This window comes from Meriones unguiculatus, chromosome 16 (genome assembly GCF_030254825.1).
Source record: "Meriones unguiculatus strain TT.TT164.6M chromosome 16, Bangor_MerUng_6.1, whole genome shotgun sequence".
Classification (NCBI taxonomy): domain Eukaryota; kingdom Metazoa; phylum Chordata; class Mammalia; order Rodentia; family Muridae; genus Meriones; species Meriones unguiculatus.
The window spans coordinates 47,710,066-47,737,044 of record NC_083363.1 but is presented as its reverse complement, the minus strand read 5'-3'; the positions used below and the strand labels follow the sequence as shown (position 1 = coordinate 47,737,044).

The 26,979-nt window shown below is 40.6% G+C and overlaps 1 protein-coding gene across 2 annotated transcripts in view; it reads left to right on the top strand.

Moving 5' to 3' along the window:
* Col19a1 (collagen type XIX alpha 1 chain) overlaps nucleotides 1–26,979 on the top strand; it is a 324,630-nt gene that overhangs the window by 251,608 nt on the left and 46,043 nt on the right. For both annotated transcript variants that reach the window (XM_060369802.1, XM_060369801.1), the window contains exons 19-35: nucleotides 3,298–3,333; nucleotides 3,674–3,709; nucleotides 3,804–3,857; nucleotides 4,520–4,573; nucleotides 5,782–5,835; nucleotides 6,512–6,601; nucleotides 7,335–7,379; nucleotides 7,487–7,564; nucleotides 10,765–10,800; nucleotides 10,916–10,969; nucleotides 11,058–11,111; nucleotides 12,499–12,540; nucleotides 16,305–16,412; nucleotides 16,500–16,553; nucleotides 16,818–16,871; nucleotides 22,992–23,045; nucleotides 24,383–24,436. In XM_060369802.1, the coding sequence (XP_060225785.1) occupies nucleotides 3,298–3,333; nucleotides 3,674–3,709; nucleotides 3,804–3,857; nucleotides 4,520–4,573; nucleotides 5,782–5,835; nucleotides 6,512–6,601; nucleotides 7,335–7,379; nucleotides 7,487–7,564; nucleotides 10,765–10,800; nucleotides 10,916–10,969; nucleotides 11,058–11,111; nucleotides 12,499–12,540; nucleotides 16,305–16,412; nucleotides 16,500–16,553; nucleotides 16,818–16,871; nucleotides 22,992–23,045; nucleotides 24,383–24,436 (957 nt within the window). The remainder of the gene's footprint in view (nucleotides 1–3,297; nucleotides 3,334–3,673; nucleotides 3,710–3,803; nucleotides 3,858–4,519; nucleotides 4,574–5,781; nucleotides 5,836–6,511; nucleotides 6,602–7,334; nucleotides 7,380–7,486; nucleotides 7,565–10,764; nucleotides 10,801–10,915; nucleotides 10,970–11,057; nucleotides 11,112–12,498; nucleotides 12,541–16,304; nucleotides 16,413–16,499; nucleotides 16,554–16,817; nucleotides 16,872–22,991; nucleotides 23,046–24,382; nucleotides 24,437–26,979) is intronic.

The window sequence follows — 26,979 nt, the reverse complement described above, 5'->3', positions numbered from 1 at the left end:
TCTGTTTTTTTTGTTTTTTTTTTTTTTTTTTGTGAGATCAGAATGACTTTCACAAGCTACCTTCCAATATTGCTGTGGCTGGTTTCTTTGAAAACTTTTCTTTGGGTGGGGAAAAGAAAGAAAGAAAAGAAAAACACTATCGCCTCATTTCTATTCAAATAGGGCCACTGAGGAGATTACAAAACTTAGTTACAAAAAGAGACCTTTAAAATTGTGTGTGTGTGTGTGTGTGTGTGTGTCTGTGTGTGTGTGCGCGCGCGCGTGCGCACGTGTGTGTGTGTGTGCATGTTCCTGCTCTTGAACCTGGAGCTCAACAATTTGGCAAGCTTAGCTATCCCACAACCTCCAGGAATCCTGCCATCTCTGCCTCTCAGCCTTGGGATGACAAGCATGTATTACCATTGCCCTGAATTGACCATGAGTTCTGTGAATCAAATTCAGGTCTTCATTCTTGTGCAAAAATCAGGACCAGCATATATCTCATTTTTCTTAATAAGTGCAGCACACCTTTTTAAATTGTGTTCACCTAAGCTCCAGAGTGAGTTAGGGATGTAGGTTTACTGGGGATGAGGAATGAAGAGGTTGGTAAAACCTCATGGCACACAAAAACAATAGGGACAGCATTCAGGGCTACCAGCCGCACTTCATCTCTGCTTCAGTTTCACTTAGACATCTTCAACGGTACTAGCAATTGTCTCTGGCAGCTTTCAAATCACCACTGTGCCTGTGCGCCCTGGTTATTGACCTTCTGGTCACTTCTCAGTGTCCTGTGCAGGTCTTCCTAACAGTCTTTAGCTGTGTCCTCCAGCTGAGGATTTCAGAGGGCCTGGGAACTATTACATGACCTTCCTCACTGCTCACCCGCTCCTTTGCATCACTCCTTTGGCTCTCCACTCTGTCCCTGCCCAATAATACTCACTTCAATTTTAAGTTTCTGGGTGGACCACGGAGGATGTGGCAGGTAAGACACAAAGCACAAAAGAACTTTCTGTCGACATCAGCTGTGCTCTTTAAACATGAGCGTGGACTCAAGCCTGAGAATTCTAACTCCAGCATCATTGAGGAGGGTTGGAGTAATGCAATCTTCCTGGAGGTGATAGGCCTTTCTCTTCTTAAGGGATCCCCTCTGGCTTTGCCCCCTGCCTTCTGTGTTCATGGGCAGCCAATCTTAGCCCTGGAATTTTTATTCAGTATACAGAAACTTCTTGGATTGGAGACATGGCTCAGTGGTTCAAAGCATGGGCTGCTGCTCTTTCAAAGGACCTGGCTTCAATTCCCAGCACCCATATAGTGGCTTACAGCTGTAACTTCGGCTCCTGATTCCTCTATTCATTTTTACTTGCTTTCTTCTCTTCCCACAAATTTTATATTATCAGGCAGAACAATTCTTTGTTGTTTTTTTTTTCAACACTTTGATTCAAGAACAGGATCAGTAACCATACTTTGTATAACATCCAGGCATCTCATAGGAAGTGTAGTCACCCTCCAGAATAAAATTTTGAACCTCTGTCTTGAACAGCAACATCAAAATACCCACCTGCTCCCACTATTGGGCATTTAGAATGTGCAGGGTATGACGCCATGTGCAAACATATCAGAGCTATAAAATATGCGTACAAAGGGATCTAACTGGAATCCACAATTTTATTGCTAAAAAAGAGGAGGGGGCTCTAAAACATCAAATGGCTACCCCAGGTAGTATTCAGGAGAGATGAGACTACAGAGGAAGCCTGTGCTTACCCAGAATCCTACAACTATACCAGTCAATGTAGATTTTGAGCCAGGCTTTGGAGTGTTGACCTTTACCTCAGCTATTCAGGAGGCTGAGGCAGGAGAATCACAAGTTCAGTGCTATCCTGAGCTACAGAGTGAGTTCAAGTGCAAACTGGGCAACTTAATTAAATCTTATCTCAATACTAAAAAATAAAACGAGAGTCCTGAGAATACAGCTCCATGGTAAAGCAATGGCGTGGATGAGTCCCCAGGGAGTGGGTGACTGAATGTAGATTTCTTGGCTCTGACAAGATCGTTATGCTGTAAGCAGGAGGAAGCAGAGGCAAAAGCAATGCAGCCCATCCCACCTGCCTCCAACCTTGATAGTTACACTCATAATTTTAGAATGAAGATCTAAAAGGCAAGAAGATCTAAAATGTCCTGATCTAACACGTAAAAATTAACTCATAATAAAAGATGAAATCGTGTTAGGCAGATAAGGATTTGTGTGGTTTTACCAAGTAACAGATAGGTGCCTTAGCCCAAGGAAAGTTAGCCCCCACTTGCACTATAGAGGCAGCTTGGCTCACTTGAAAGAGATGGGTGTGTGTGCCCCTCCAAACTCAGTCACCAAGCCTATTCGAATCCTGTAGCCTCATCCTTGGGTACAAGTAATTTTCTCAGTCACCATGAGGAGGAAATAAGACTGAAAAATCTCACTGCCTCTCTCTTGAAGGCAGCTCATGTCATTGCCAGAATTAGATCCACTTCCAATAAAATTTCTAAGGAGCTAGGAAATGTAGGAAAAGGTGACCCAGAGGCCATCACGTCTGGCACATAGGACATGAAAAAATCAAAGACGGGCATTCAGTAATCACTTGTTCCTCAGGAGTGAGATATTCAAGAGAATAGCAGTCCCAAAATAAGCTCCCACCATGATGGCTCTCATGTTTTTCTTGATTTTTCATATGTGAAAGAACTTTTTAAAGTTTGTAGTTTTTGTCTTATTGTATATTTACTCAATTCACATAATAAATATGTATGATTTTAATATCGAAGTAGACACACGAGAAAGACTGACCTTAAAAATCAGTCTGCCCAGGTTTTGTAATCTTGAAGAAATTGTTTTACTTTTCTGCGTCTCAGTGTGTAGAACCAGCTAGTGGACATTATCCTTCAACCTGTCTTTCTGGGAGACCTTCATCCCTAACCCCAAGAGCAACTGCCATCAGCTTCACCTACTTGTACTGTGTATTCTTGAAATAATGCTTTTGTGTGTTATTTTCAGTTATCCTAGGTGGGAAATTCAAGCTTATACCTGCCTTTTAACAGTTACCCACACCCACTTCCCTGCTCTTGCAGATGAATGTTTGTGTATTCATCTTCGTTTCACAATAAGAAGCTTTAGCCTTGGGCGGCGTTTCAATCTTAGTGCTGTTGGGAGCCCCTAAATAGTGTTAAAATGATTAACTCCATGCTCATTTGGGAATATGAAGGAATCTGTAAATTAATTCTCACATGCCCCTGGTAGAGTTGATTTCTGAGTGTTTATAATTGATTCTGGTTTCTACCCATTTTTCCTAGGGGGAGCCTTTAACGAAAGGTGAAAAGGGTGATAGAGTAAGTGGGCATTTATCACCATCTTGGGTTTTCTGTTTCGTTGATTTCACTCTCTTGTTTGGCAACTGATAGATTTGTAAGTTTCCTGAAAATCTGTACTTGTTTTTAAGCCTTGGTAAGTGCTATGGGGTAATAATACTTTAACATCTGATTTGGGTTTTACAGGCTTTATTTATATTTTTGTTTTATGTTTATTTTGGGATGGATGGTATGTGTGGGCACATTAAGTGCATGGCCTTGGTATGTGTATGATGGTCCCAGGACAACTTGTGAGAGCCAGCTCTCTTCTGACCCCATCTGGATTCAGGAATGAACCATATGGTAATTGTTTTATTTACAGGGAGAGCCGGGCCTATTAGGACCACAGGGAATAAAGGTAATCTGACATTTTTTTCAGTCACAGTTGCAGCCTTATTGAAATGATAAAAATAATGGTAACATTTAACTTTCCTTTCCACTCGTGCATTTAGGGGGAACCTGGAGATCCTGGTGCCCCTGGTCTAGTAGGAAGCCCAGGGCTGAAGGTGCGTACTTCATATATAAAGGTGTGTCAGAAATCACTCTCTGGCAATAATTCGGGAATTACAACCATCCTGTATTCAAAAAGGCTTTGGTATGCCACTCATTTTCATCACAGATATTCTTAGAGATTGTGTCTTGTTTCCATGGTGATACACCCTGCCCCCACCCCCAGCTACATTTACTACAAACATAGAAGCTAGGCCTTTTGGTATACGATAGAATTTTCAAATTCTTTTTCAGAGGAAAGTCATAATCCATGAAAGCATTGAGTAAACAATGTCAGTGAAATCTATGATCCTACACCACATTCCCGACAGGAAGAGGGTTCAGGATCCATTTCTTCACCAAAATTATGCATCCCTGAGATGCTTGAGTTTCCCAGGGGAGATTCTACAGTTGGGGGAGGTGTGGGGAGAGTCAGGTGGATTGTTCCCAGTCGTGGAATCAGGCCAGGCACCCCGTTATCACCTGCTGATAAAACAGACCCGTTAATGAAATGTCTCAGAACTATACTGCTAAGATCCAAGCACATGTCAGTACACTCAGAAGGTGGGATGCTGGAAAGTCCAATTCTCTTCCCTATAAAGGTCACATTGTATCTCACCACCATTCAGATACAACCTAGCTTATGAAAATTTAAAGTGTGTATCTTCTTCTCTTTTAGGGCGAGCAAGGACCTGCCGGTTCCATGGGGCCCAGAGGACCACCAGGAGATGTTGTATGTCTATATCTTCAATATTTTAAAATAAAATTGAAACTAAGATATGCCTTAAAGAATATCAGTTCATGAGCTGAATTATGCTACATTTCCCAAAAGCACAGGTCACCCCAACTACCTGAATGGATCATGTGTAATGTCAGGGGCTTTTGGGAAGTCCTTTGAAGTGGATCCAAATACACCAGTCTTTGAAATTCAAGTTTAACTCAACCACCAGTAGTCAGTACTGCTGTAGAATGGAGGACACCGGAAATATCCAGAGAAATGAAAGAAAACCAAGAAAGACAGCAAGCATTTCTAAACTGCATAGATTTGAGTTCAAATGTTCATTTTCATGTTATATGATAAACTCACTGTAGTTTTCTCTCTGTCTCTCAAACACACACGTACACATACACACACATACCCTCATACTGTATGAATGCATTTTTCTTCTATTTCTTCATATTTCTACCCTGTGGACAATCTCTTAGCATCCCCATGGGAACTGAGAGCTGATTATCAACTACTAGATCAAAGTGGCGCGAGATCTTGGCTATGACTCTCGATGATCTCCATTGGATGCTAGCTGGGCAGACTTGAGGTCTCTTCTCTTTCCACCATTTTGGGAGCAGCTCTATGACCTTTTTTCCCTGCTCTCATGCTCACTGCCTGAGCCTCCTGGAAGCTCCTGTTTAAACCTCATAGTGTGCTTGCTAATTTGAACATCCACTCCATGGGGAAAGATTTTTTTTTCTCCTGCAAGCCAATTACTGGATCATTTCAGGGATACCTCTTGGAAAGACACCATAAAAGAGAGAGAGAATGTTGCTAATACAAGATGAAACATGAACTAGACTGCTTAGACTGAACTGTCAGTACCTAGGAAATAAAAAGAGAACAAAATCAAAAGTAAAAGAGCCACCGTGGCAAAACATAATAAAAATATCTTGACATTTTTAGTTGTGCTGTAATGTTACCATCCTACCCTCTTTTTAGAAATAGTTTTGGGTAGAACATTTCATTTCCCCTTTTCTGTTTCCCATTATAGCTGTTGACTTCACTTGAGACAATGAGTCACACATATCTTCAAATAACATTTCCTCTTAGGTCCAAATCAACATTACCTTACAGTTAGATACTAAAATCCAGCTCTCTTACAAAGGCGGAAGGCTATTCCACTAAGAGATGTACTAACTGCTCTTTTTCTTTAATTTTGTATATTCTAGGGATTGCCAGGAGAACATGGTATACCAGGAAAACAAGGCATTAAAGGAGAAAAGGTACAGTTCAGGTTTTATTTTTGTATATTAAGTAAGTAAAAGAAAGAAGAAACCAAGGATCCTCTGGTTATTGAAGAAGCAAAAGATGACTGCAAGGCTTGAGCCTCCCAAAGTCTGTCAGTGAAGAGGACAGATTTTCATAGAAACTATGATATGGTCCACTCACTAACATGCATCTTTGCGGACATGGTTAGGGCACAGAAACTCCAGATGACAGAATGAGCTAAGTTAGAAGTGAAGATTGTTGGGTGGGGCTGAGGTAAAGTTATGGATTCTCAGAAATCTCTTAGTCTTTTACAACCTGTTTCTGGATATGTCATATGCATGTCAATATTCCATCATCCTCAGGACATAATGAGGCGTTTAGATCGCCTAAAGAACTTCATTTCATGAAGAGACATGGCCTTTGTGTCTGTGTTCATGCATAAGTCGTTTCCTGGTCCTGCCGAACTTTATGTAACAGAGCTCATTTCCTGAGTGTGTTTATGATAACAAGGACTGCACCCAGGGGGAGCTAGGCACTTGGTAAATGCCTCTGAGGAGCTGGGTACGGAAGTGAACGTAAGGATGAGGTTCGACTGTCTCTGACAACATAAGGCAATAGAAACTATTGTCTCCCAGCTTCCTCTCATGAACTTCAGCAGAAAAAGAAAGAACCTCATCTTGTTTTCTGCAGGGAGATCCAGGTGGAAGGCTAGGTCCTCCTGGACTTCCAGGTCCAAAGGGCGATACTGGGCCTCCAGGGAAAAGTCTGCAAGGAAAACCAGTAAGTACTGCCCGTTCACTGGGATTGCGAGCTCGTTCGCTGCTAATTCTGGGCCCCCCGGTTTCAAGACACAAGTGTGATTTTAATCCCACAAAAGAAAAGAAAGAAAAGAAAAAAAAATATTCATCTTATACCCTAGCTCATAAAACTAAAGCAATTTGAATGTTTGGTGCAAGCCAAGAGGTCTCTGGGGCAGGAATTTTGCAAACACGAAGTATTTTATACATGATCTGAGATGTTTCAAAAGCATCAGAACTCTGTGTGCTAATTCCTGAGAGATCTATGGGTCCTCACACACTGGTTGCAAGCCACAGGCCTTCTTAGAATACTTCCTTAAAATAAATGAGCCACAATTTCCATTCATAGAAAGACCTCCATTCATAGAAAGTGTGTGATCTATGCTCTACTCAGGACATAGGAAACTGTAGCACCAAAAAACCCAAAAGCCAATATACTCATTTGATTTACTCATTTTACCCAAACCTCTTTCTACCTTTACATCAATTATTAATGTTGATAATTCTGGCGATGAGATAGTTAATTTAACAAATAATATCTTTTGTAGTTTGAGCTGATTACGTAAAATCTAAACCTTCTAAAATTTTCCCTCTACTCTTAATAAGAGGCTTACTCAAATAAAATGAAGTATAATAAATCATGGTTTTGAATTATGACTTCTTTTTTAAATTATTTTTAAAAATATATGTAACCATCATTTTTTTTTTCCTTTTAGGGTTTAGATGGAAATCCAGGGGCACCTGGCCCACGTGGGCCAAAGGTATATAAATTTCATAGATGATTTTAAGAGAATCAACAGTTAAGAAGGTGTAACTGAAAATGCATCTATCTTGAGCCTTATATTAACAGGAGCGTTTGGTTTCACAGGGAGAAAGAGGACTACCAGGCATCCACGGATCCCCGGGCGACACTGGCCCACCAGGGGTAGGAATCCCTGGCAGGACAGTAAGTAGTATTCAGTCAAGCTATTGAAACCTCACTGGTTGCATTATGTCTCCACTCTTACTTAATGCAGTACCCAAAATCTTACATAAAGCTATTAGACAAGACATACAAATAGGAAAAAGAAGAAATCAAGTCATCCCTCTTTAGACATGACTTAATCCTATACTTAGAAGACCCTGAAGGCACTTCCAGAAAACTCTTAGAGCTGAAAAATATTTTCAGCAACATAGCAGAATACAAAGTAAGCATTAAAAAGTAGTAGCCTCTATATATAGTATTAAGAAACTTGACAAGAAAGACAAAAATCTCACTCAATTAGACTTTGAAAGGTGAAAGCTAAGCCTGACTGAAGAGGTCAGAAATACGTTCACTGGAAACTTGAAGGTACTGAAGATGACTCTAGGGAATGGAGACATCACTTATTCTCATAAACTGGCAGATTTAATGCAGTGAGAATGTCTGTATTTGAGAATGTCAAAAGCCACCCATAAGTTCAATGTAATCCCTACCCAAATTACAAAGATGTTCTTCACAGAACAGGACAAAGTAACACTAAAATGTTTATTGAAGAACAAAAGTCTCCAAACAGCAAAAGCAATACTAAGCAGAAAGAGCAACTCTAGAAATATCATAACACCGGATCTCAACTTACACTACAGAGCCATAGTGACAAAGAAACATGAGCAGACACACGAGCAGACATGTAGAACAAGGGAATAGAAGAGCAGACCGGAAAAAAAATTACCTAATTTCTGACAAAAGTATCAAAAATATTCACTGGACTAAAAGATGCCCTCTTTAATAAATGGTGGTGGGAAAACCAGATCATCACACATAGAAGAAAGAAATTAAATCCATATCACATAGCCTGAAGAAATAAAATCATTCAAAATGAATAAAACACTTTAACATAAAATCAGAAACAACTAGAGGAAACATTAGAAAAACTCCTCAAGATACCAATATAGGGGAAAACTTTCCGAAGAGAATTACAGCACCATAGAAAATTTAAAAAACTGACAATTGGGAAAATATGAAACTAAAAAGCTTCTGTACAGCAAAGGAAACAGCAAGCAGACTGTAGAGAAGGGCTATGGCATGGCAAAGATGGCATCTGTGTGTTGATCCCTAGAATCAGTAAAAAACAAAAAACAAACAAAACTACAAGAATTAAATGCCAAAATAAATAAATAAAACCTTCTAAATCTTTCAATCAGCAATGGGCTAATGGACTAAATAGTTCTTAAAAGAAGAAACACAATACCTAATAAGCAATTTTTAAAATGTATAAAACCCTTACCCATCAAGGAAATACAAGTTAAAGCTGCTTTCAAGAGGACTAGAGAGATGAATCATTAGTTAAGAGCTTCTACTGTGTTAACTTCCAGAGGAAGTGAGTTTAGTTCTCAGCACCCATATTAGGCAACTCACAACACACACACACGCACACTTACAAATAATAAATAGTTTTGTTTAACTGCTTTCAGACTCCATCTCACCCCAGTCAAAAAAAAAAAAAAAAGCTGTCGTCGTTACAAATGGCAAATATTGATAATGATATGAGGAAAGTATAACTCTTATCACTACTCAGGTGAATGTAGACTGCTACCCTGTCTACAGAAATCACTAGATCTCTCAAAAGCTGACATTAGAACTACCACATGACCTAGCTATACTACTCTTGGGTACATACCCAAAGCATTCTAGCTCGGCTTACCGCAAAGAGACTTGTAAATTCATCTTTATTATTTAATATTCACAGTAGCTAAGAAATGGAACCAGCATGGGTGTTTCTCAATAGATAAAGAAAATGTGGTATGGGGTATGCATACACAGGGAATTTTATTCAGCCCATAAAGAGAAAAGGAAATCATGACATTTGCAGGAAAACGGGTTCGACTGGAAATCATTCTTTTAAAAAAAATAAGCGAGACTCAGAAACACAAGTAGAACATATTTTCTCTCCATGTGGAGCTGTGTGTATGTGTCATATACATAGAAATGAAAGCATGGAGGGGAAGAAAAGATCATAAAGAAGCGGGGACCGGGAAGAGAAAAGAAGGGCAATGAAATACATCTGACGGGAAAGCAGGAGGGGTTTCTCATGGTGAGAGTGGAGACCACCAGAAAGATGGGCCAGAAGAGAACAGTAAAAGAGGGAAGTGTATTAGAGCAATGTGTCTATGAGAATGCCATAATGGAACCCATTGTATCGAGAACTCACTAAAGGGCTAACAAGTTTTTTATGGGGAAAAATACCACTTAGGAACACAATAAAAAGTCAGTGAAGACTTTAATAATGAGTGCTATGGACATTTTGAAATAAGATAGAAATAGAATAAATAGAAAACACAGCAAGCGCTGATGCCAACTGCTTAAAAGAAAAAAACTAATAATTCCTGTACTATTAGTTAGCCAACCATTCCTGCCACTGAACGCTGGTGTGGGCTGTTTCTTACGAGGAAAAGGAGGGCCTGACTGGCTCTGCCCCAGGTCCTCTGTGTATGTTATGGCTGTTAGCTTGGTGTTTTAGGAGGACTACAAACATTCAGAGTGGGTGTGTCTTGACTCTTTTGCCTGCTCTTGGGACTCTTTACCTCCTATTGGGTTCCCTTGTGCAGCTCTGGTTTTTGCCTTGTTTTTTTTTTTTTTGTCATGTTTGGTTGTTGTCTCTTGGAGGTCTGCTCTTTTCTGAAGAAAAAAAAATGGACATGAATCCTGGGAGAAAGGAGGTGGTCCATAGCTAGGAAGAGTGGAAAGAGGGGGCTATAGTCAGGATAAATTCTGTATTTTATGATAGAGGAATCTATTTTCAAATCAATAGATAAGTGAGAAAGAGAGAGAGAAAGGGAGAGAGGAAAAGGAAAACAAGTCAATGAAGAAAGGGAAGGAGACCCAAGCCTCTCAGCCTCATGGGCAGTTGGTTTCTGATCCGATAGGATTTGTGCACATCACTTGCACACTCCTTAATGTGCATCAGCATAATAGGGTGAAAAAAAAATACCGGAGTGTGTGAACAAAGCCTCATGTTTGGCCTCAGATATTTGGTTGTTTAACTACTGCTTTCTAGAAACTGTGTGCAGGATTTTCAGAGCTTTCAGACTGTACAAGTGCCAAGCCCTGCTGTTCCAGTAGGTAAACGACAGGGCATTTGTGGATAGTCTGGTAGAATTTGGCTAATTCTCTCTCATTTTACCCAGGGCTCCCAAGGACCAGCTGGAGAGCCAGGCGTTCAGGTAGGTGGCTTGACTAAGTTAGTCAACAAAGCAAGTTTAGTTGCCCTGATTGCCTAAGATTACTCACAAGTCTGTCCTAAGCAACGTTTGCTTTTAATCTTTCATTTTTTTCTAGGGTCCTCGTGGTCTGCCTGGATTGCCAGGAACCCCAGGGACACCAGGGAATGACGTAAGGGTGTTTCCCCGACTCCCATCCCACCTCCCTTTTAATCTGCTCTAGCTTGTGGAGGTTTGAATAAGATGCCTCTGTTTTTTAGGGTGCTCCAGGGAGAGATGGAAAGCCAGGCCTTCCAGGGCCCCCAGGTGACCCGGTATGTAGACAGGCTTTGCCTGATGTGTGTATCTTTAATGGACCCAGATGCCAAACAGCCTACCAAGCAACTTTTGCTGTCTGAACTAATTATAATGCTCAGTGACTGCTCGGTGATTGTGTTTATCCCCATTATTTTGTAGAGGGGGAAAAATTTCAAGCTAGGTCAGCATTATTGGGTGTGTGTGTGTGTGTGTGTGTGTGTGTGTGTGTGTGATGAATACTTATTTCCTAAGGGTATAATTCAGCTGTACAATTTTTGCCCCAGGCTGAGCCTTTAATGTCTTTGTTCCATGGAAAATTGAGATAAAATAGATAGGCACAATTTCTATTCTTCCTAACGCTAGTAAGTGAATTTCATTTTCTAAATGGAAGTTTGCAGGTAAGCTACCTCCAGTGTGGTGCATGTCCATTGACTGAGTACCTCTGAACAGATGAGATGATTAAATTATGAAAATTGGATTGAAAAATCTCAGAAAATGCATTAAGACACTAACTGTGTGTTACATCGTTGTGCTTCAGGTTAAACCTTGCTATGAGTGACAGTAAATCCCTTTAAATAGCCTCATCCCCAACACTTATGTTTTGAGAGGCCGTATGGCACATGGCATTGTATTAAGAGAGCCTTGTATAATAAAATCCAAATCTGGCCTCGTGCTGGGTTTTCACAGATCCTCTTACCTCCCGCGATGCTTGTGCCTTTACAAGCTGCACACAGCAGCAGCATCCTGCCTTTCTTTAACACCATCACTGAGTCCTGTGCACGCCACATCTCAAATCCTGTCAGCTGTCACTCGGGATTACACAGTGTTTCTCTCTGAAAGGACACATTAAGACCTGTGGCCCAAACATAGCCTGTGTTCGCCAGGTGTCTGTCATGTCCCTCTGGAGTCTCTTTTGAACTGCTGTTAAGAGCTAACTTTAAGGCAGGCTCAGCCTGCCATCTTCATACTTCTCAGTAGCCTGGGAATGTACGTGGTCAAGGAGTGATCTCCTTTTAACAAATGCTTGATTTTCATATGTGACTTAAAACCAACAACACGGGGAAAGCATAAAGGTTACTATGTCATGAAACTACATGGTACAGGTGCATGATAAAGACAATGATCCATATGAGCTTTGCATGTTCTTGGTAAAGGAACAGTGGATTCTCTCATATTCTGGTTTTGTCAGTACCATGTGTCTGTCAGTTTCATGCCAGAAGATGTAAAGCCAAGCCAGTGAGTCTGATGGGTGAGACCAAAGTTCCATGCCCCAAATTTCACGTGGCACATCACTTTAAGAAAAGAATACATCAGCTTCTATGTTCATATCATATTGTGTTCACGCACATGCAAATATCCATGGATCTGGTTTTTTTCTCTCTCTCTCTCTCTTTTTAACTACAGATCGCACTTCCCCTCTTGGGAGACATCGGTGCCTTGCTGAAGGTATTCTTTTGCTATAAAAAGAAATCTCATGTTGATGTGCAAAAAAGGTTAAAAAGGAACTTCCGACCAAAGATAGAATTAACTGCTCAGCCAAACAATTCAAATTCCAATGTTAGAAAATATTTAAGACAGAAAAGTGCACGTCTTAACCATCACTTGTAGCATTTATGCCAATCTTCCCTTTTTTATTTCTGGGTTTCACATTGTGGATATGGAGACTACGGGAGGCAGTGCTGAGGTGAAATACAGAAAGGGGTGACATTGTTGAGACCTCTGAGTGGATCCTGCCTTCTCTGAAGCTATAGCTTTCTCTCCCTTGATATTTACCCACCCTGGATCACTGCTGTGAAACATATCTGGCATCCTGTCAGCTCTTGTCAGATTCAAGATGAAAATCAGTACAGCTAAGCTTACAGATTGAGTTTTTAATATCATAAATTTCACAAAATGAGCTATAAAATTCCAAAGCCAACAATTACCCTAACACCAGTTACACTGTTAAACAAAAATTATCTCTACTGATTATCTAGTCTATACAGTGCTTTGGGCTAAACATGGTGACACAAAACTGTAATTCCAGCCTTTCAGAGGAATACAAGTTTTAATCCAGCTTTAGCTACTTGGAAACACAAATACACCACACACACACACACACACACACACACAATTTGGCTACCATTTTCCTGCTTAAATATTTTTTTATCAGTAAAAATGAGGGATATGGTAGTGGGTAGGGCTATGTGTTTGTAGTTTCTGTGTAGTCTAGTAAGAGTTGGTAAACCCAAATAAAAATGTAGCCCTTAATTTCACTCTTACATATCCTGTCTATGAATGAACAGAAAGTAAATGTTCATATGTACCACTCATGCTTACAGGTAATTTCACTTATACAACTTGTGTCCGTTTTAAGATTTGCCTAATGACTTACAAATAAACATGAATAAATAGTTGTAGCATTGAATCTATTAAAAGACATGGCCTAGTGGACCAATAGGGGAAATTACAGCTTTGAGAAAATATATGTGAATATAAATATTAATATAAAAACTCTTTAGAAGGGTTATCAGAAATGCCAGAAGAGTAACATCTTTATAAGACAGAATATTTGTGAGGGTCTCAGAGAGCAGTTCTATTTTTGAAGTTATAATTTTATGCCAGTAAGTGCAATCTTGCTTATTTCTCTCTTCCCATTTAGTCTTTACCAAAATGTTATAAACTCAGTGTGCCATTCTCATTCATCGAAGATGCTTGAAGTTCCAAGTAGCGATTTAATTTTTCCAGACACAGAGCTAATAAGTGTGAGGCTGACACAGGAGATCATGCCCTTAGGTATTCAGCCCTGAGACAATGTAACCACAATGATGTTAGAAAAGGCAAGACTGTAGGAATTGGACACCTGAATGCTTGAAGGATGAGAAATGTATACACTTAACCAGAACTGAATGTTCTGACAGGATATGGGATGGCTCACAGAACAGACAGAAGAGAACCAGGCCTCCAGGGGTCCCCAGGATGTGAGGAACTGACAGGCCAGCCTTCTTTGACACATACACTCTTTTCTAGTCTCAGAATCATCTCAGTAAGGTGTTGGGTCACAAAAGAGCAACTGGTGGATTGAAGGCAGGAAAGCTTGGCAAGTGACCCCACTAAGCTTTTGTCAGCAGAAGAAGAGGGAAACAAGCAGTTACCACCCAAAATCTAACTTCAAGAATTTGGTTTATGAATGCAGTTTAATGACGTGATGTTAAATCCTGACACTTAAGCAACTAACTTAAGCTCCATGCCTTGAGTCATTAACAAGGTGTTACTGCTTTCTGTTTCCTAAGATGTCTTAAGTTAGAGCGTTGAGAACTAAAACCAAACCCTCCCTCCCAGCCTCTGTGAATCAGACTGTGCATTGGCTACTGATTAATGCATCTTAAGCATTTCTGTAAAATAATAGTCTTTTTTTCAAATACTTTTATTAAAATCAGTTTCCCTTGATTTAACATTCTGCTAATCTAATAAAAAAAGAGACCAATGTCAAATGAATCTAAGAAGTTTCTGTTGAGTTATAAAAACTATCAGCTTTCATATTTTACTAAAGTCATCAGTGGAATCATCTCATCTATCTGAGACTGTTTCCAAAAATCAGTTTTCTAAGGTTTTGTTTCATGCTGCTAAATTATATGTATAGGTCTATAGGCATAATTCATCTTTTTTATACATTTTGAAATATAAAAACTTTCCCAGTTTTCTTAATCTTCACCTTCCCCATCCCTGCATGGTGCTTCAAAAGTTTTATGTGTGTTTTTAAATTCTTCTATCAATTTGACAGTCCCATGGAATGACCGAGGTGGTAAAATTGTGTGATCATCAATATATATGATTCTGGTATCTTTTTACATATTTGGACCCTAGAAAGGACCATTGAAGAATTCAATCCAGCATTCCTGAGGCGAATTATCTCTGAACCTTCTCGACATCACATAGTTATGTTCCAAGGAATATATAAGTATCTGGGAACCAGATAGTTATTGGGCCAAAAACCTGGTTATGAAAAGCTTTAGTTTTTCTTGCCAACTTTTTATCAGTGGCAAGTCTCCATTCCTTTTTCTGCTCAAGGATTCTTCCCATTATTGAAGACATTGACATGAGAAGCATCTTCTGTCCTACCCTGTCAACTCTCCCCTCCGCCATTGGTTCTTAGTCTTCGTCTTTCCTGACCATATTTTTATTCCAACGTTGTATTTTCAAATAAGCTTTTCACAGACCTTTTCCCTAGCTATGTGATTAAGTAAGTAAACATAGCAAGAAGAGTGGGTGGCAAATTTTTGACTAAAAGGAATGTTAGAAAAACAGGATGAATACATGTTATTATTAATGTGTGTGTGTGTGTGTGTGTGTGTGTGTGTGTGTGTGTTTGTGCACTCCCATCACTACAGTGTTTTGGTTCTAGAATAGTCTGTTTCATTTGTTCTTCTCTATACCAGCCTCATACACAATATATTGTCAGTAGAAATGTTTGTTGACTCAATTCATGAACAACTGGCTGCAGGAATGAATGACACATCCATTTTTTTCATCTTTGGGTTATCTGAGGAACATACACACTTAGTCTCTTGAGCCTCTGTAGATCACCTGAAGATTGTGGTTGAGTGGAATGATGACTCCACTCAGGTTTCTCTCCTCTTGGGTCTGACCCTGGGCCAAGTCCAAGGCCCTCAACTTCCTGTTTTTCCCAAGGAGGCCTCCCCTGGAAAATGTTAGCAGAGCCAGTGGTAGGCCCCCAACTCTTTCTGCTTCCAAATAAAAAAATTTTCTTCCCCATCTTTTTTCTATTTGTATTTCCATGACTCAGGCTATTGGTTTGATATACTATACTAAAGAAGGTTAAATATATTATTTAATCTTAGTGCTTAATCCAAACTTTAATACAGCTTCCTTTCCCAAGCATGCTAAAAAAAGAAAAAATTAAAACTCAAGATTGTGTTCTTGAATTACATTCCCAGCCCCCACAGTTTATATGTGATTTTTCTTTGAAATGGCGTCAGAGATGATTTCGTTTTTAAGTAAAAGTTCACCAGTATTGTAAACCAAGATTACTGATTAGGTTTATCAAAGTTTTTTCTTCAAAGGAGTCACCTTTCAAATTGGACAGACAAGTCTCTTAAAGTAGAGTGGCCTCACAATAGCCCGTTTGACGAGGGTACAGACAGTTCAAATCTTAGCTTCATAAACGGGTTTTACGAACCTCTCAGTAAAGCTGTCTTTATACTCGCTAGAACTTCTGTGGCAACTGTCAAGCCAATGTCCCCGGGCTGAAGAGCAGCAACAAAGGGGATGACGGAGGCACAGGGGAGCCTGGAAAATACGGCTCTGCGGCCAGGAAGGTGAGAGGCTTGCTGCATGCCTGTGATCTGGCTACAGCGCACCTACCGAGGGCGCTCCGGCAGCTCTGTTATTCCTCTGTCTTCTAGAGCGATGTAGGGCCACGGGGTCCTCCAGGAGTCCCCGGCAGAGAGGGCCTGAAGGTAAGAAAGTCCCCTGTGAGATTTTCAGCTATGTGAAAACTAGAGAATCCCGTTTTTAAAATGCATTCCTCCTCTGAAGGCGAGGTGGGGCAAAGGCCGTTTGCAAGTGCTGCCATTGGTTTACTCCCTGAGCCTAGCCAAATAACATATCCCCGTTGTTCTGATAAGTGTGTGTGTTCGGGAGGCGGGGGGGGGAGGTCTTTTTCTGTTGTTCGAATGACACTGAAATGGTCCAGTATTTACCTGAAGTCGCTGTCTTTTCAGGGAAGCAAAGGAGAGCGCGGCTACCCAGGAATTCCTGGGGAGAAAGGTGATGAGGTAAGAAAGAGAGTCTTCTGACAATGGTCAGCTGTTGCTTCTCTCTGCTTGATGCTGAGTTCCCCGTGGTACGTGTTTAACCCCAAGACCGTTCAAAACCAAGAGTAGGTAGATGTTTTAAAATAATACGACTTAGTAAGTGTGGATGCATATTTGTCTCCAGTGGTCCAGAGGTGGAGACACAAAGTTAAGGCTAATAATTACTCTGTAAGTTATAAGTTATGGCGCTTCTGTTTTCAGTTGATCGCCATCCTAGCTCTAACAAGAAAAGAAAGAGGAAGTATGGACTCACAGAAGGAAACCTCGGGGTAGCCAAGAGATCGAAATAATGTATGAACAAGCGTAAGGATAAGTGCAGCTCCAGAGCCCAGCTGAGAGCCAGGGCAGGGAGGGGGGGAAACTCTGTACCATGATTCAGCTTTAACAACTTTGGTTTCTATATGTCTCTGCCCAGCTTCCAAACACTTATCTAAACCAGGCCAAGGATCTGGGCAGACTGGTTTAGGTCATCCGCTCCCCCCAGGACCACGTGCCCATCTCAGACATGCTTTTGAGATAATGGTGTAATTTTCTGATACTGTAAGGCAAAGGGATGCTCAGGATATCATTCTTGCCCTGCATAATTCACATTAACTCTTAGAAAAACCAATTAGGATGATGAATTGCTGTTAGTTTAAACAGTTTTGGTGCTAATAGTTCTTAATGAAAGTAAGAAAGCCATCTGGCATATATTAACCTTGATGGTAGTACGGAAAATTATGATGCTATAAAATAGATCTATTTTCCTGGTTAGAACTGTATTTCACATTACAAGCTATCATCATTTATTATTGTTGTTATTGATATTCATTGTGTTCTAGAAACCTTTAAGATTGGCTAGGGATTGTTTTGGAGTTAAAAATTAAAGAATAGGAAATACAGCATTTGTTTTCATTTATAAATAAAACATTAAAGGCATTTTGTTTTGAAAACAAGTAAGAATTAATGAGCTTTTGCTCCCAGAGTTCCACAGAAGGTTTCAGTAAAGTATAACCACAATAATGGTTTTTAACAGGCAGGCGGGTTTTAACTGCCTAGATTCAAGAGGTGGGCTTTAGAGGCAATTGAGAAGGTAATAAAAAAGAGAGAGGGAGAGAGAGAGGTTGAGAAATAATTGGATTTGGGCTTTTTATAAGTGACTCTGTTAAATTCACTAGAAGTTAATTTTTATTGATTCTGTGGGGGTATTTTGCCGCCCTGCTGAGCGGAACCCATTGTTAATATTCCTCAATATTTAGTGTGTCCTTTCTTAGGTTCGCTTCGTGCACTCTTTGACATAGGTCGCACAGACTTCTGCAGAAGACTCCTTAGAGCTCAGGAGGCTCTCTTTCCTTGTTCTCCACAACACAAGCATGGCATGGATAAACCCAGCCCAATAGGCCGACGCCGTCCAGCCATTAGAAAGGAATAAGGCAGCACACCTTTTCTCTGTCATGCAGATCAATAACAGCAAGCAACTGCCTCATCTGCTTGGACTCAGGGACTACCTTAGTTACATACCTCATTGGTCTGTTTAAGGGAATAAAATATTAGCCGACCATATGTACATTTCCAGCTGGCCAACGGACTGTACTGTGATAACATACATGCATTGTCTCTAATGTTACAAAGCAAAAGACTCTGTCCTTCATTCAGTGAGACAGGCACGGATGGAAGCTCATAACTTTTGGAGATCTAATTTTAGGTTCATCGATTTAATTTAATACATTAGAGGAATCACCCATTTGTTGGTCTTTGAAAATGGCATCTTCCAGGTTCTTTACATGTTGCTAAGAGAGCTCAGATCCCATCCTTCCCAGGGAGAGAAAATTCTTTTTTGACTATATGTCTTCATATAATAATTTATGATAATAAATGACAAAGAAGACATGAAAATATCATTAGTCATAAAGGACAGAAATGACAGCTGAATACCTATGCAATAGACTTTAATTTGCGTTTGAATCTGGCCCTATGTGCTAACCCTGACTGTCTTGGTCTTGAATGTCTGTCTTTTTTAATAGCTATCGTGTCTTATAAAATCATCCTATCACCCATTAGGCCTCCATAGCAGCTTTCACTCTTATTAAAAAATTCCGTGTAGCTGAGAGAAAGGCTGCTGAGAATGACGGGTTTTGACTTATGTAGTGGTTTTTATTTTAAAACTTAATGCGGTCGTCAAAGGTTAACGAGTCCCATGCTTACAAATTAGACAACCTAAAAACTCGCTCAGCATCTCTAGGCTAACTCAGAGTTGAGACTTAAAGTGGCAAAGAGAAGAATATATATTTCCTACATACCCCTGTGCATGTCTGACACAGGGGTATGTAGGAAAAGCTATGGAAATGAAAATGTTTTACGATAAAGAAATTTATGATACATACACATAAGCTTCAGTCATTGAAACATACCATCCCCAGTGGGAAAGTTTTCTTTCCACTTACAAAATTATAAATTTGTTTATAAACCCATAAAGGTTTATAAATTTGCTTATAGACTCATTTTCACAGGAAAATGAAAAGCAGTATTCTATCATTCTTGTGTGAGTGGTCCCTGAATGCACATGTGTGGAAATGTGCACACAGCAACCAATGAAGGATGATAAAATCTTGAAGAAAAAAATGGTCACATCCTTTAATACAAATATGCACACAAGATTTTACCTGAAACTTATTACATGAGGCATTTCAGCTCACTCAAGGAGATTTCTTTTCAGTATTTCTTCATATCATACCTGTCTTAGTTACTTTTTTATTGCTATGAAGAGATGCCATGACCAAAGCAGCTTATAAGGGAAAGAATATAATTGGGGCTGGCTTAATGTTTCAAAGGGTTAGTCCATAATCATCACAGTGGGCAGCATGGCGGCAGGCAGGTAGGCAGGCATGGCGCTGGAGCAGTAGCTCAGAGCTCACCTCCACAAGCACAAGGCAGAGAGGGAGGGAGTCTGCGCCTGGGGTGTGCTTTTGATACCTCAGAGTCCACCCCCAGTGATACACCTCCTCCAACGAGGCCAAACCTCCTAATCCTTCCAAATAAGTTCCACCACACACCAGCTAGGGACCAAGCATTCAAGTATAGGAGCCGACTGAAGCCCTCCTCATTCAAACTACAGCAGTATCTCATGGAGAAACCTGAAGTAACCTATGATCTCATTTTGTTTTGGACAAACTGAGCTTGTTCTTTTTTTTTATTTTATTTTTTTCTTATCAGTTACATTTTATTAACTCTGTATCCCAGCTGTATCCCAGCTGTATCCCGCTCCCTCATTCCCTCCCAATCCCACCCTCCCTCCCTCACATCCACCCTGCCCTTTTCCAAGTCCACTGATGGGGGCAGGGGCTCCTCCCCATTCATCTGATCCTGTTTTATCAGGTATCTTCAGGACTGGCTGTAAAGTCCTCCTCTGTGGCCTAACAGGACTGCTCCTCCCTTGGGGGGTGGGGAGGTCAAAGAGCCAGCCATTGAGTTCCTGTTAGAAATAGTCCTTGTTCCTTTTACTATGGGAAACCAATTGGTTACTGAGCTACCACGGGCTACATCCAAGCAGAGGTTCTAGGTTATATCCATACATGGTCCTTGGTTGAATGTCAGTCTGAGCTTGTTCTTAAGCCTATTGGTGTGAAGAACTTTGATCCAACTCAGTCATGTTGACATCCCATGAATAAATGAAGTCATTTTACCATAATCACTTTACCTGGTATTTATAATGGGTATAAAATCCATCATTTAAGAACAATAAAAGAACAAGTTCTATTATAACAAACAATATTAAGGTTGCATAAAAAAGGTGCAGACAGTCCTGATGAGATCTGATAAGCTAGGATCAGATAAAAGGGGAGGAGGACCTCTCCTTTCAGTGGACTAGAGGAGAGGGGCATGGGGGGAGAAGAGGGAGGGAAGGTGAAACTGGGAGGAGACACAGGAGGGGGCTACAGCTGGGATACAAAGTGGATAAATTGTAATAAATAATAAATAAAGATTTTTTTTAAAGAATACTTTATTTAGTAAAGGAGATTAAATCCTGAAAGAGTAAATGGTACCTTTCAGTCCAGAACTAGGGTCGTCTTTTCTGTTTGTTTGTTGCTTATTTGACTGGTTGATATTCACACTGCTGGATACCAAGGCCTAAACTTTATGCCTGCTAGTCAAGTGCAGTATCAGAGAGCTACAGCCCCAACCCTTCCGCCTAGAACTTGATGCATTTCATGTGAATCTGAAATGACAAAAGGGTAATTAGCTTTTTTTCCCTGGTTAAGAAAAGATCTAAACATCTTACATAAAAATTGGTGAACACACAAAACAATAAAGACCTAAAACTCATGTCTGTTCCCACAACACACTGAGGTAGTAATGGTGCTGCTTTGTATGGTCCACAATCCAAACCCCAGAAAGCCTCAGAAAATGCTGGAAAAATCACTGGGGTTGGTAATAAATTCACCTAACAGCAAAATCTGACACCAACTCAGGCAGGCCTGGCCTGCTTCCCCCCTCTCCACCCCCCACCCCATCAGAACATCCCACTCTGCTCCGGAAGTATTTATTTATGTGTTATTAGAAAAAGCTGCCGCAGACACCAGAGGGTTTGCTGCACACCACTCACAATGGATGCAGTTACCTGTATGAGAGGGAAAAAAAAATCAGAAAATCCAGAATTCTGAAGCAACCATGACCATAAATTTTCAAAGTTAAAAAAAAAATGATCATTTTTTTGTGCCCTGATGAAAATAAAAACCCATTCTTACATTTTAAAAAATGCATTGCTGTCTAAAAATTTAGTTTCTATGCCGTGTTTGTGGCTTCTACTTTTCTGTGTTATCCAATTGTTTTCTAAGTAGTGATTTAGTAGTTACAAAATTTCCATGTTGTGGAGTTTATGGAAGTTATGTAGCTAATACTCTGTAGTGTTGTCACAGTTAGGGTTACATAGCTGTGAAGAGACACCATGACCAAGGCAACTCTTATAAAGAAAAACATGTAAAGAAAAACCTCTGACTTACAGATTCAGAGGTTTAGTCCGTTATCATCATGGTGGGAAGCAGGTAGTGTGCAGGCAGACAGGGTGCTGGAGGAGCTGAGAGTTCTACATCTTGACCCACAGACAGCAGAAGGAGGCTGTGCACCACACTGTGTGTAGCTTGAGCATATATGACCTCAAAGCCCATCAACAAGGCCACACCTTCTGGTAGTGCCACTCCTCATGGCCAAGCATTCAAACAGATGGGTCTACGGAGCCGGCACCTATTTAAGCCACCACAGTGGTGCACCTGGCAAAGAAATAAAACTGCCTTACAAATTTATTCCCAAGTACAAACAAATGTGCCAAGATTCTCACTCCTACACATTTGTTATTATCCTGCCAATCCAAAGACGGGGGCTGGTGAAAAGACCTTGACCTTGATGCTTAAACCATAATTTTACAGTTAAGTTCATAGATGTTTTTCTTACAATGAACTGAGTAATTTTTCTTATAATACACTGAACAGATAAACTAAAAACATCATAAAACCTTTTCTACTTTATCAGTGGCTAAATGAAGCTGCTGGCATTATGCCAACCCAAAGCCCATATTTCCGTGCTTTGGAAGTACACATTCTCAGTGATGCTACCACTAGTTGGCGGATAGAGGGGATAGAAGATCAGAAATGCTCTGTGAATCACCGAACAGATTAAATTCCCTTTGTTACAGATTCCATGCCATGGCATTTTAGCTGACCACCTTTACTCTTTGAAGTGGATATTTAGGGACCAGAGAGATGTCTCAGTGCTTAACAGCACCTTCTATTCTCCAGAAGTCAGGGTTCAATTACAAGCCCCCAAATGGGGCTCACAACTATCTGTAACTCCAATTCCAATGTGCTCTTCTGGCCTCTGTAGGGACCAGGCACACACAACTGATACCCAGACATGTGTGCAGCAAATAGCCATACAGATAAAATCTTTTGAGTGAAGTAGATATTTATAGGTCGTATATATCAAAAATTTTAATTAGTTAATTTCTATGTTTAATTTTCAATAATAACAATTTTTAATTTAAAAAATGATTTGTTCCCTATAATAATTTTTATGATGGAAACTGTTTTGTTTTGTTTTTTCCCCTAGGGTCTTCAAGGAATTCCTGGTCTCTCAGGAGCTCCTGGCCCAACTGGACCTCCTGTAAGTATTTGCTAAGACTATTCAGGGGTCATATATGTAGGAATGATACAAAGTGTATTACTGTTCCTGGTATCTTTCATGCTTTGTATCTCTATGTAGATTAACCATTGCCTACAAAAGTAGTCTCGTCCAGTGCCTCCAACTTTCATCTCTCACTAAGCCTGCTCAGTGTCCTAGAGACTTTCTGTCAATTCTTGCCAAGCCAAAGAGCAGCCTCTCACTCTGTTAGAAATAGAAATTAGATACAAAAGTGAATTCTCTCCTTGTCTATAAGTTTTGCTGCTAACCTTGGAAGAGGTTTAGCTCGCAACACAAGCTGAGAGTTTTCTAAAGAAAAATAGCAGGCCAAAGATTATCAGCTTTAATTTGTTTTATTCCTATATGTGAATTTTTTTTTAAAAAATCTGTTTTGCTGCCCCCTGAACACAGCAATATGGCCTTTGGGGGGTTATCTTGTTTTCCTGGAACAGAATCTGTTTTCATTCCCAATCTGCCAAACCCAATCTCTTATTTAGAGTTTAATTCTAAGCAGTCCTAAAGTTCAATTGCCAGATAAAAGACGGCACACACAATCACACTTGAGTTTCAGACCAGCAAATAATGTCTGTAAGTTTGCCCAAATAATGCACTTTCCTTGCCAAACCAACACTACTCACCTGATGTCACAACTCCTCTATCTCTTAAATTTCTCACACCAGTAAAGTATTTCTATCCTCAAATAAGATTGCGATTATTCCTAAATGTATTGAATCATGGGTTTTCCATAATTAAAAGTTTATCACTTATGCTTGCACCTCAGTATATCAAACAAACCTGTATAGTAAAACTTAAAATTATGAAAGAGAACCATGAAAGAAACCTCAAAATTACTGCTAACTCTGTTCTCAAAGAGGAGTTAAAATTAACTTTTGTTTTCCTTTTTATAATGCAGATCACATAACTCAATATGCACATTGTTCATTCTGCTCAGTGTTGGGGTATTTAAAATGTTGACCGCTGCTCCCGAAATTATACTTTATTTAGAAAGACATAATGTTATGTAAATTGCCATTTAAACAGCAAGGCTAAATTCTTAAGTGTATCAAAAGGCTCCAATTAAGGTCATTAAATGTGGTTAGCCAAGGTGAAAAAAAAGTTACACACAGATAGAAATTTCACCCTTCCAGGGGCTTATCAGGAGAACACAGCTACTGTATCAGCCTGAAGAAATAGTAGCTTGAGGAACTGACTTAATTAGGATCAACTAACCTTCGAAGTGGGTTTTAGCGACCACCTTCCAACCCCTTTTGACCATTGATTTGTTAGTTCTATAACAAATTCATCTTCCCATTTTACAGGGCTTAACAGGAAGAACTGGACATCCCGGTCCCACTGGACCAAAAGGTGACAAGGTACAGAGGAACGTGGGGCTTGGGTTAGGGATAAGGTGGGACCATTTACTGAGAGATCCATGCAAGCAAGCACAGCCTACAAGAGCAGATGATGTCAGGAAGTGGCTATTCATGAGGCGGACTGGCAAAGATACTGGTCTAAAAGTGGGTTTGAACACACCTCCTGTGTTCAAGTAAGATGAGAACACTGGCCTGGAGACAGAAAATCCAAACTAGATTCGGAGGCTCTGTGTGGAAGGATGGCGGGTGCAAGCCTCCTAACGGGATAAAGGTAAGCTGTGCTGTAGTGTGTCAAAGGCTAGCAGCTGCAGCTGAGTCTTGGCGTCTTTGGGCTTTCTAAAAAAGTAGTATAAACTGGCTCTAAGGAGCTTTGCTCACACTCCCAGAAGGTGGAAAGTCCCCTTCCAAAGCACTAGTGTTTTGGGCAGCTGCTGGGGCCCATTTTCTAGTTCACAGAGGGAAGTTCTAAACGGGTCCCTGTGTAGTTCAACTGTAACTAAGCTCTCTTGGGCTTCTTTTTAAGGGCAAGGGTCCCATTCATGACCTAACTGGCTCTTAAAGGGCTTTTTTATGAATTAGATTCATGCTGTAAGTTTGGGGAAGGAGCGCCCAAACGTTCTGAACAAGCTCCCTGGGTCAGATGATGCCGTGCTGGCAATCAAGACAAGGGACAATCAACTGTCTCACGAAGGGCTTGTAAGGCAATCTGGGAAAGCTGTCCCTAGGAGGCCTTAGCGGGAATTGAACATGCTCCGTGGGAAAAAGAAGGTGTCAGTTACTTTAGTTGCTGTGTCAAACTAGCTGAGAAAGCAGCCAAAGCTAGGAAGATTTATTCGGGCTTACAGTTCGTGGTGGTGGTGGAAACAGAAGCTTGAGCTCTCGAGGTCACGGCGCATGTGCAGACAAGAAGCAGAGAGGGGTGAATGCCGGTGGGACTCCAGCTAGTGCCGCAGTGATGTCCATAGTCAGGGTGGATCTTCCCCCGATCTACTCAACTTTTCTGGAAATGCCCTCACAGACACACCCAGAGGTGTGTGTTTCCATGGTAATGCTAAATCGCGTCCAAGCAGCAGTGGGATATTGCCCGTCACAGCTCACAGCTGGATGTATGCGGCAGGGTTGGGACGAAAAGACCAGCAGCACAGGAGCGTCAAGCTGTCCCGGTTTAAGATCTGAGGTGGCACTGCAGCGACAGTCCAGGCAGAGCCAACGAGTGGTTGAAACAGTTAAAAGTATTCAGATTAAGGAAACAAGTGCCAAGGAGCCACATAAGCTACTTAAGTGTCTCCCGCACGCTTGCCAGGATGCCAGCTCCCTGAGCAAAATGGAGCATGCTGGTGTCAGAGAGCAAAGCCAGCCCCCGCAACACTTAAGCGAAACAATGCGCTTGTTCTAGAGAGCCTCAGCGCATTTTATCCTGTCAACATCTTAAGAATCTTTCTCTGCTCCATCAGCCTTTTTTTTTTTTTTTCTTTCTCTGTTTTCTATGAAAATTATTTAGCCCTGGACTGGCCTTTGAACTTAATGGGAATTCCACACTGAAATTGTGCTTGAGGGCACAAAAGAGAATGAGACTATGACTTCTAATTGTGCCAGGAGGGGGGAAAAAAGGAAGTATTCTCAATAAGCACATACTGTTTGTTGACTCATGAGAACTGTGATGTAATGCTCTGATGGAAATTGCCAGCAGTCAGTGGAACAGAGGGTGTCTTAGGGAGACAGGAACCATCAAAGCCACTTGGGGAAAGATACAACATGCTTGCTGAATGTATATATTCTCAAGCAGTGCATTGTGGGAGAAATATGGCTTGTGATGTTTTCCTTCGTTAGTAGAGAACAGATGGGTACTGAAACAGTCTTCAGTCAATTCTGGAAGAGGACTAACACCCCTCAAAATTCTTGAACATTGTATGATTGTATGCTCCGTCACGTGTCATCACTGTCCCTGATAAACGTGACTAAGAATAAAGATACCATTCTAAAAAGCAGCACACAGGCATAGGGACAACTGGCAAAAAGCCAAAGGGGCTTCAGCAATTGCTTACTATGGACTGGTAAGTGTTCTGTGCTTTGTAAGAGTCTTTTTTCGAGTCTCAGTTCAAAAATTACAGAATAGATATCAATTATAGTAAGCAATTACTTTGGTGCCCTTTGGCTTTCAATTTGTCTCCTAAAAGCAGAAGTCTAAGGCTACTTAAATTGTGTAGACTATTTCCCTTCAACAGGGTCATGCCAAAGTTGGTTCTGCTCAGTAAAACGCACCCCACCTGGTTGTTGAGTTTGACACTAAGCAACCGATATGACACAGGTTCGTGATTTCATACTTTGGTTAAATTTACCATAATGGCCTCTGTAAGTTCTAAAATGCTCAAGGTGGTGGAGGTGAAGCCAAGAATGAGGGCAAATCCAGAGAACTGCAGTTTCAAAGCCCACTACCTGTTCACATGAACTCCCATGCATACACAGGAGAGAAAAGTCCCCCACGTGTACTTGAAGCCCAGGACACGTTGTCTAGCTGGTTCATCCTCAGGGAAATTAAGTGT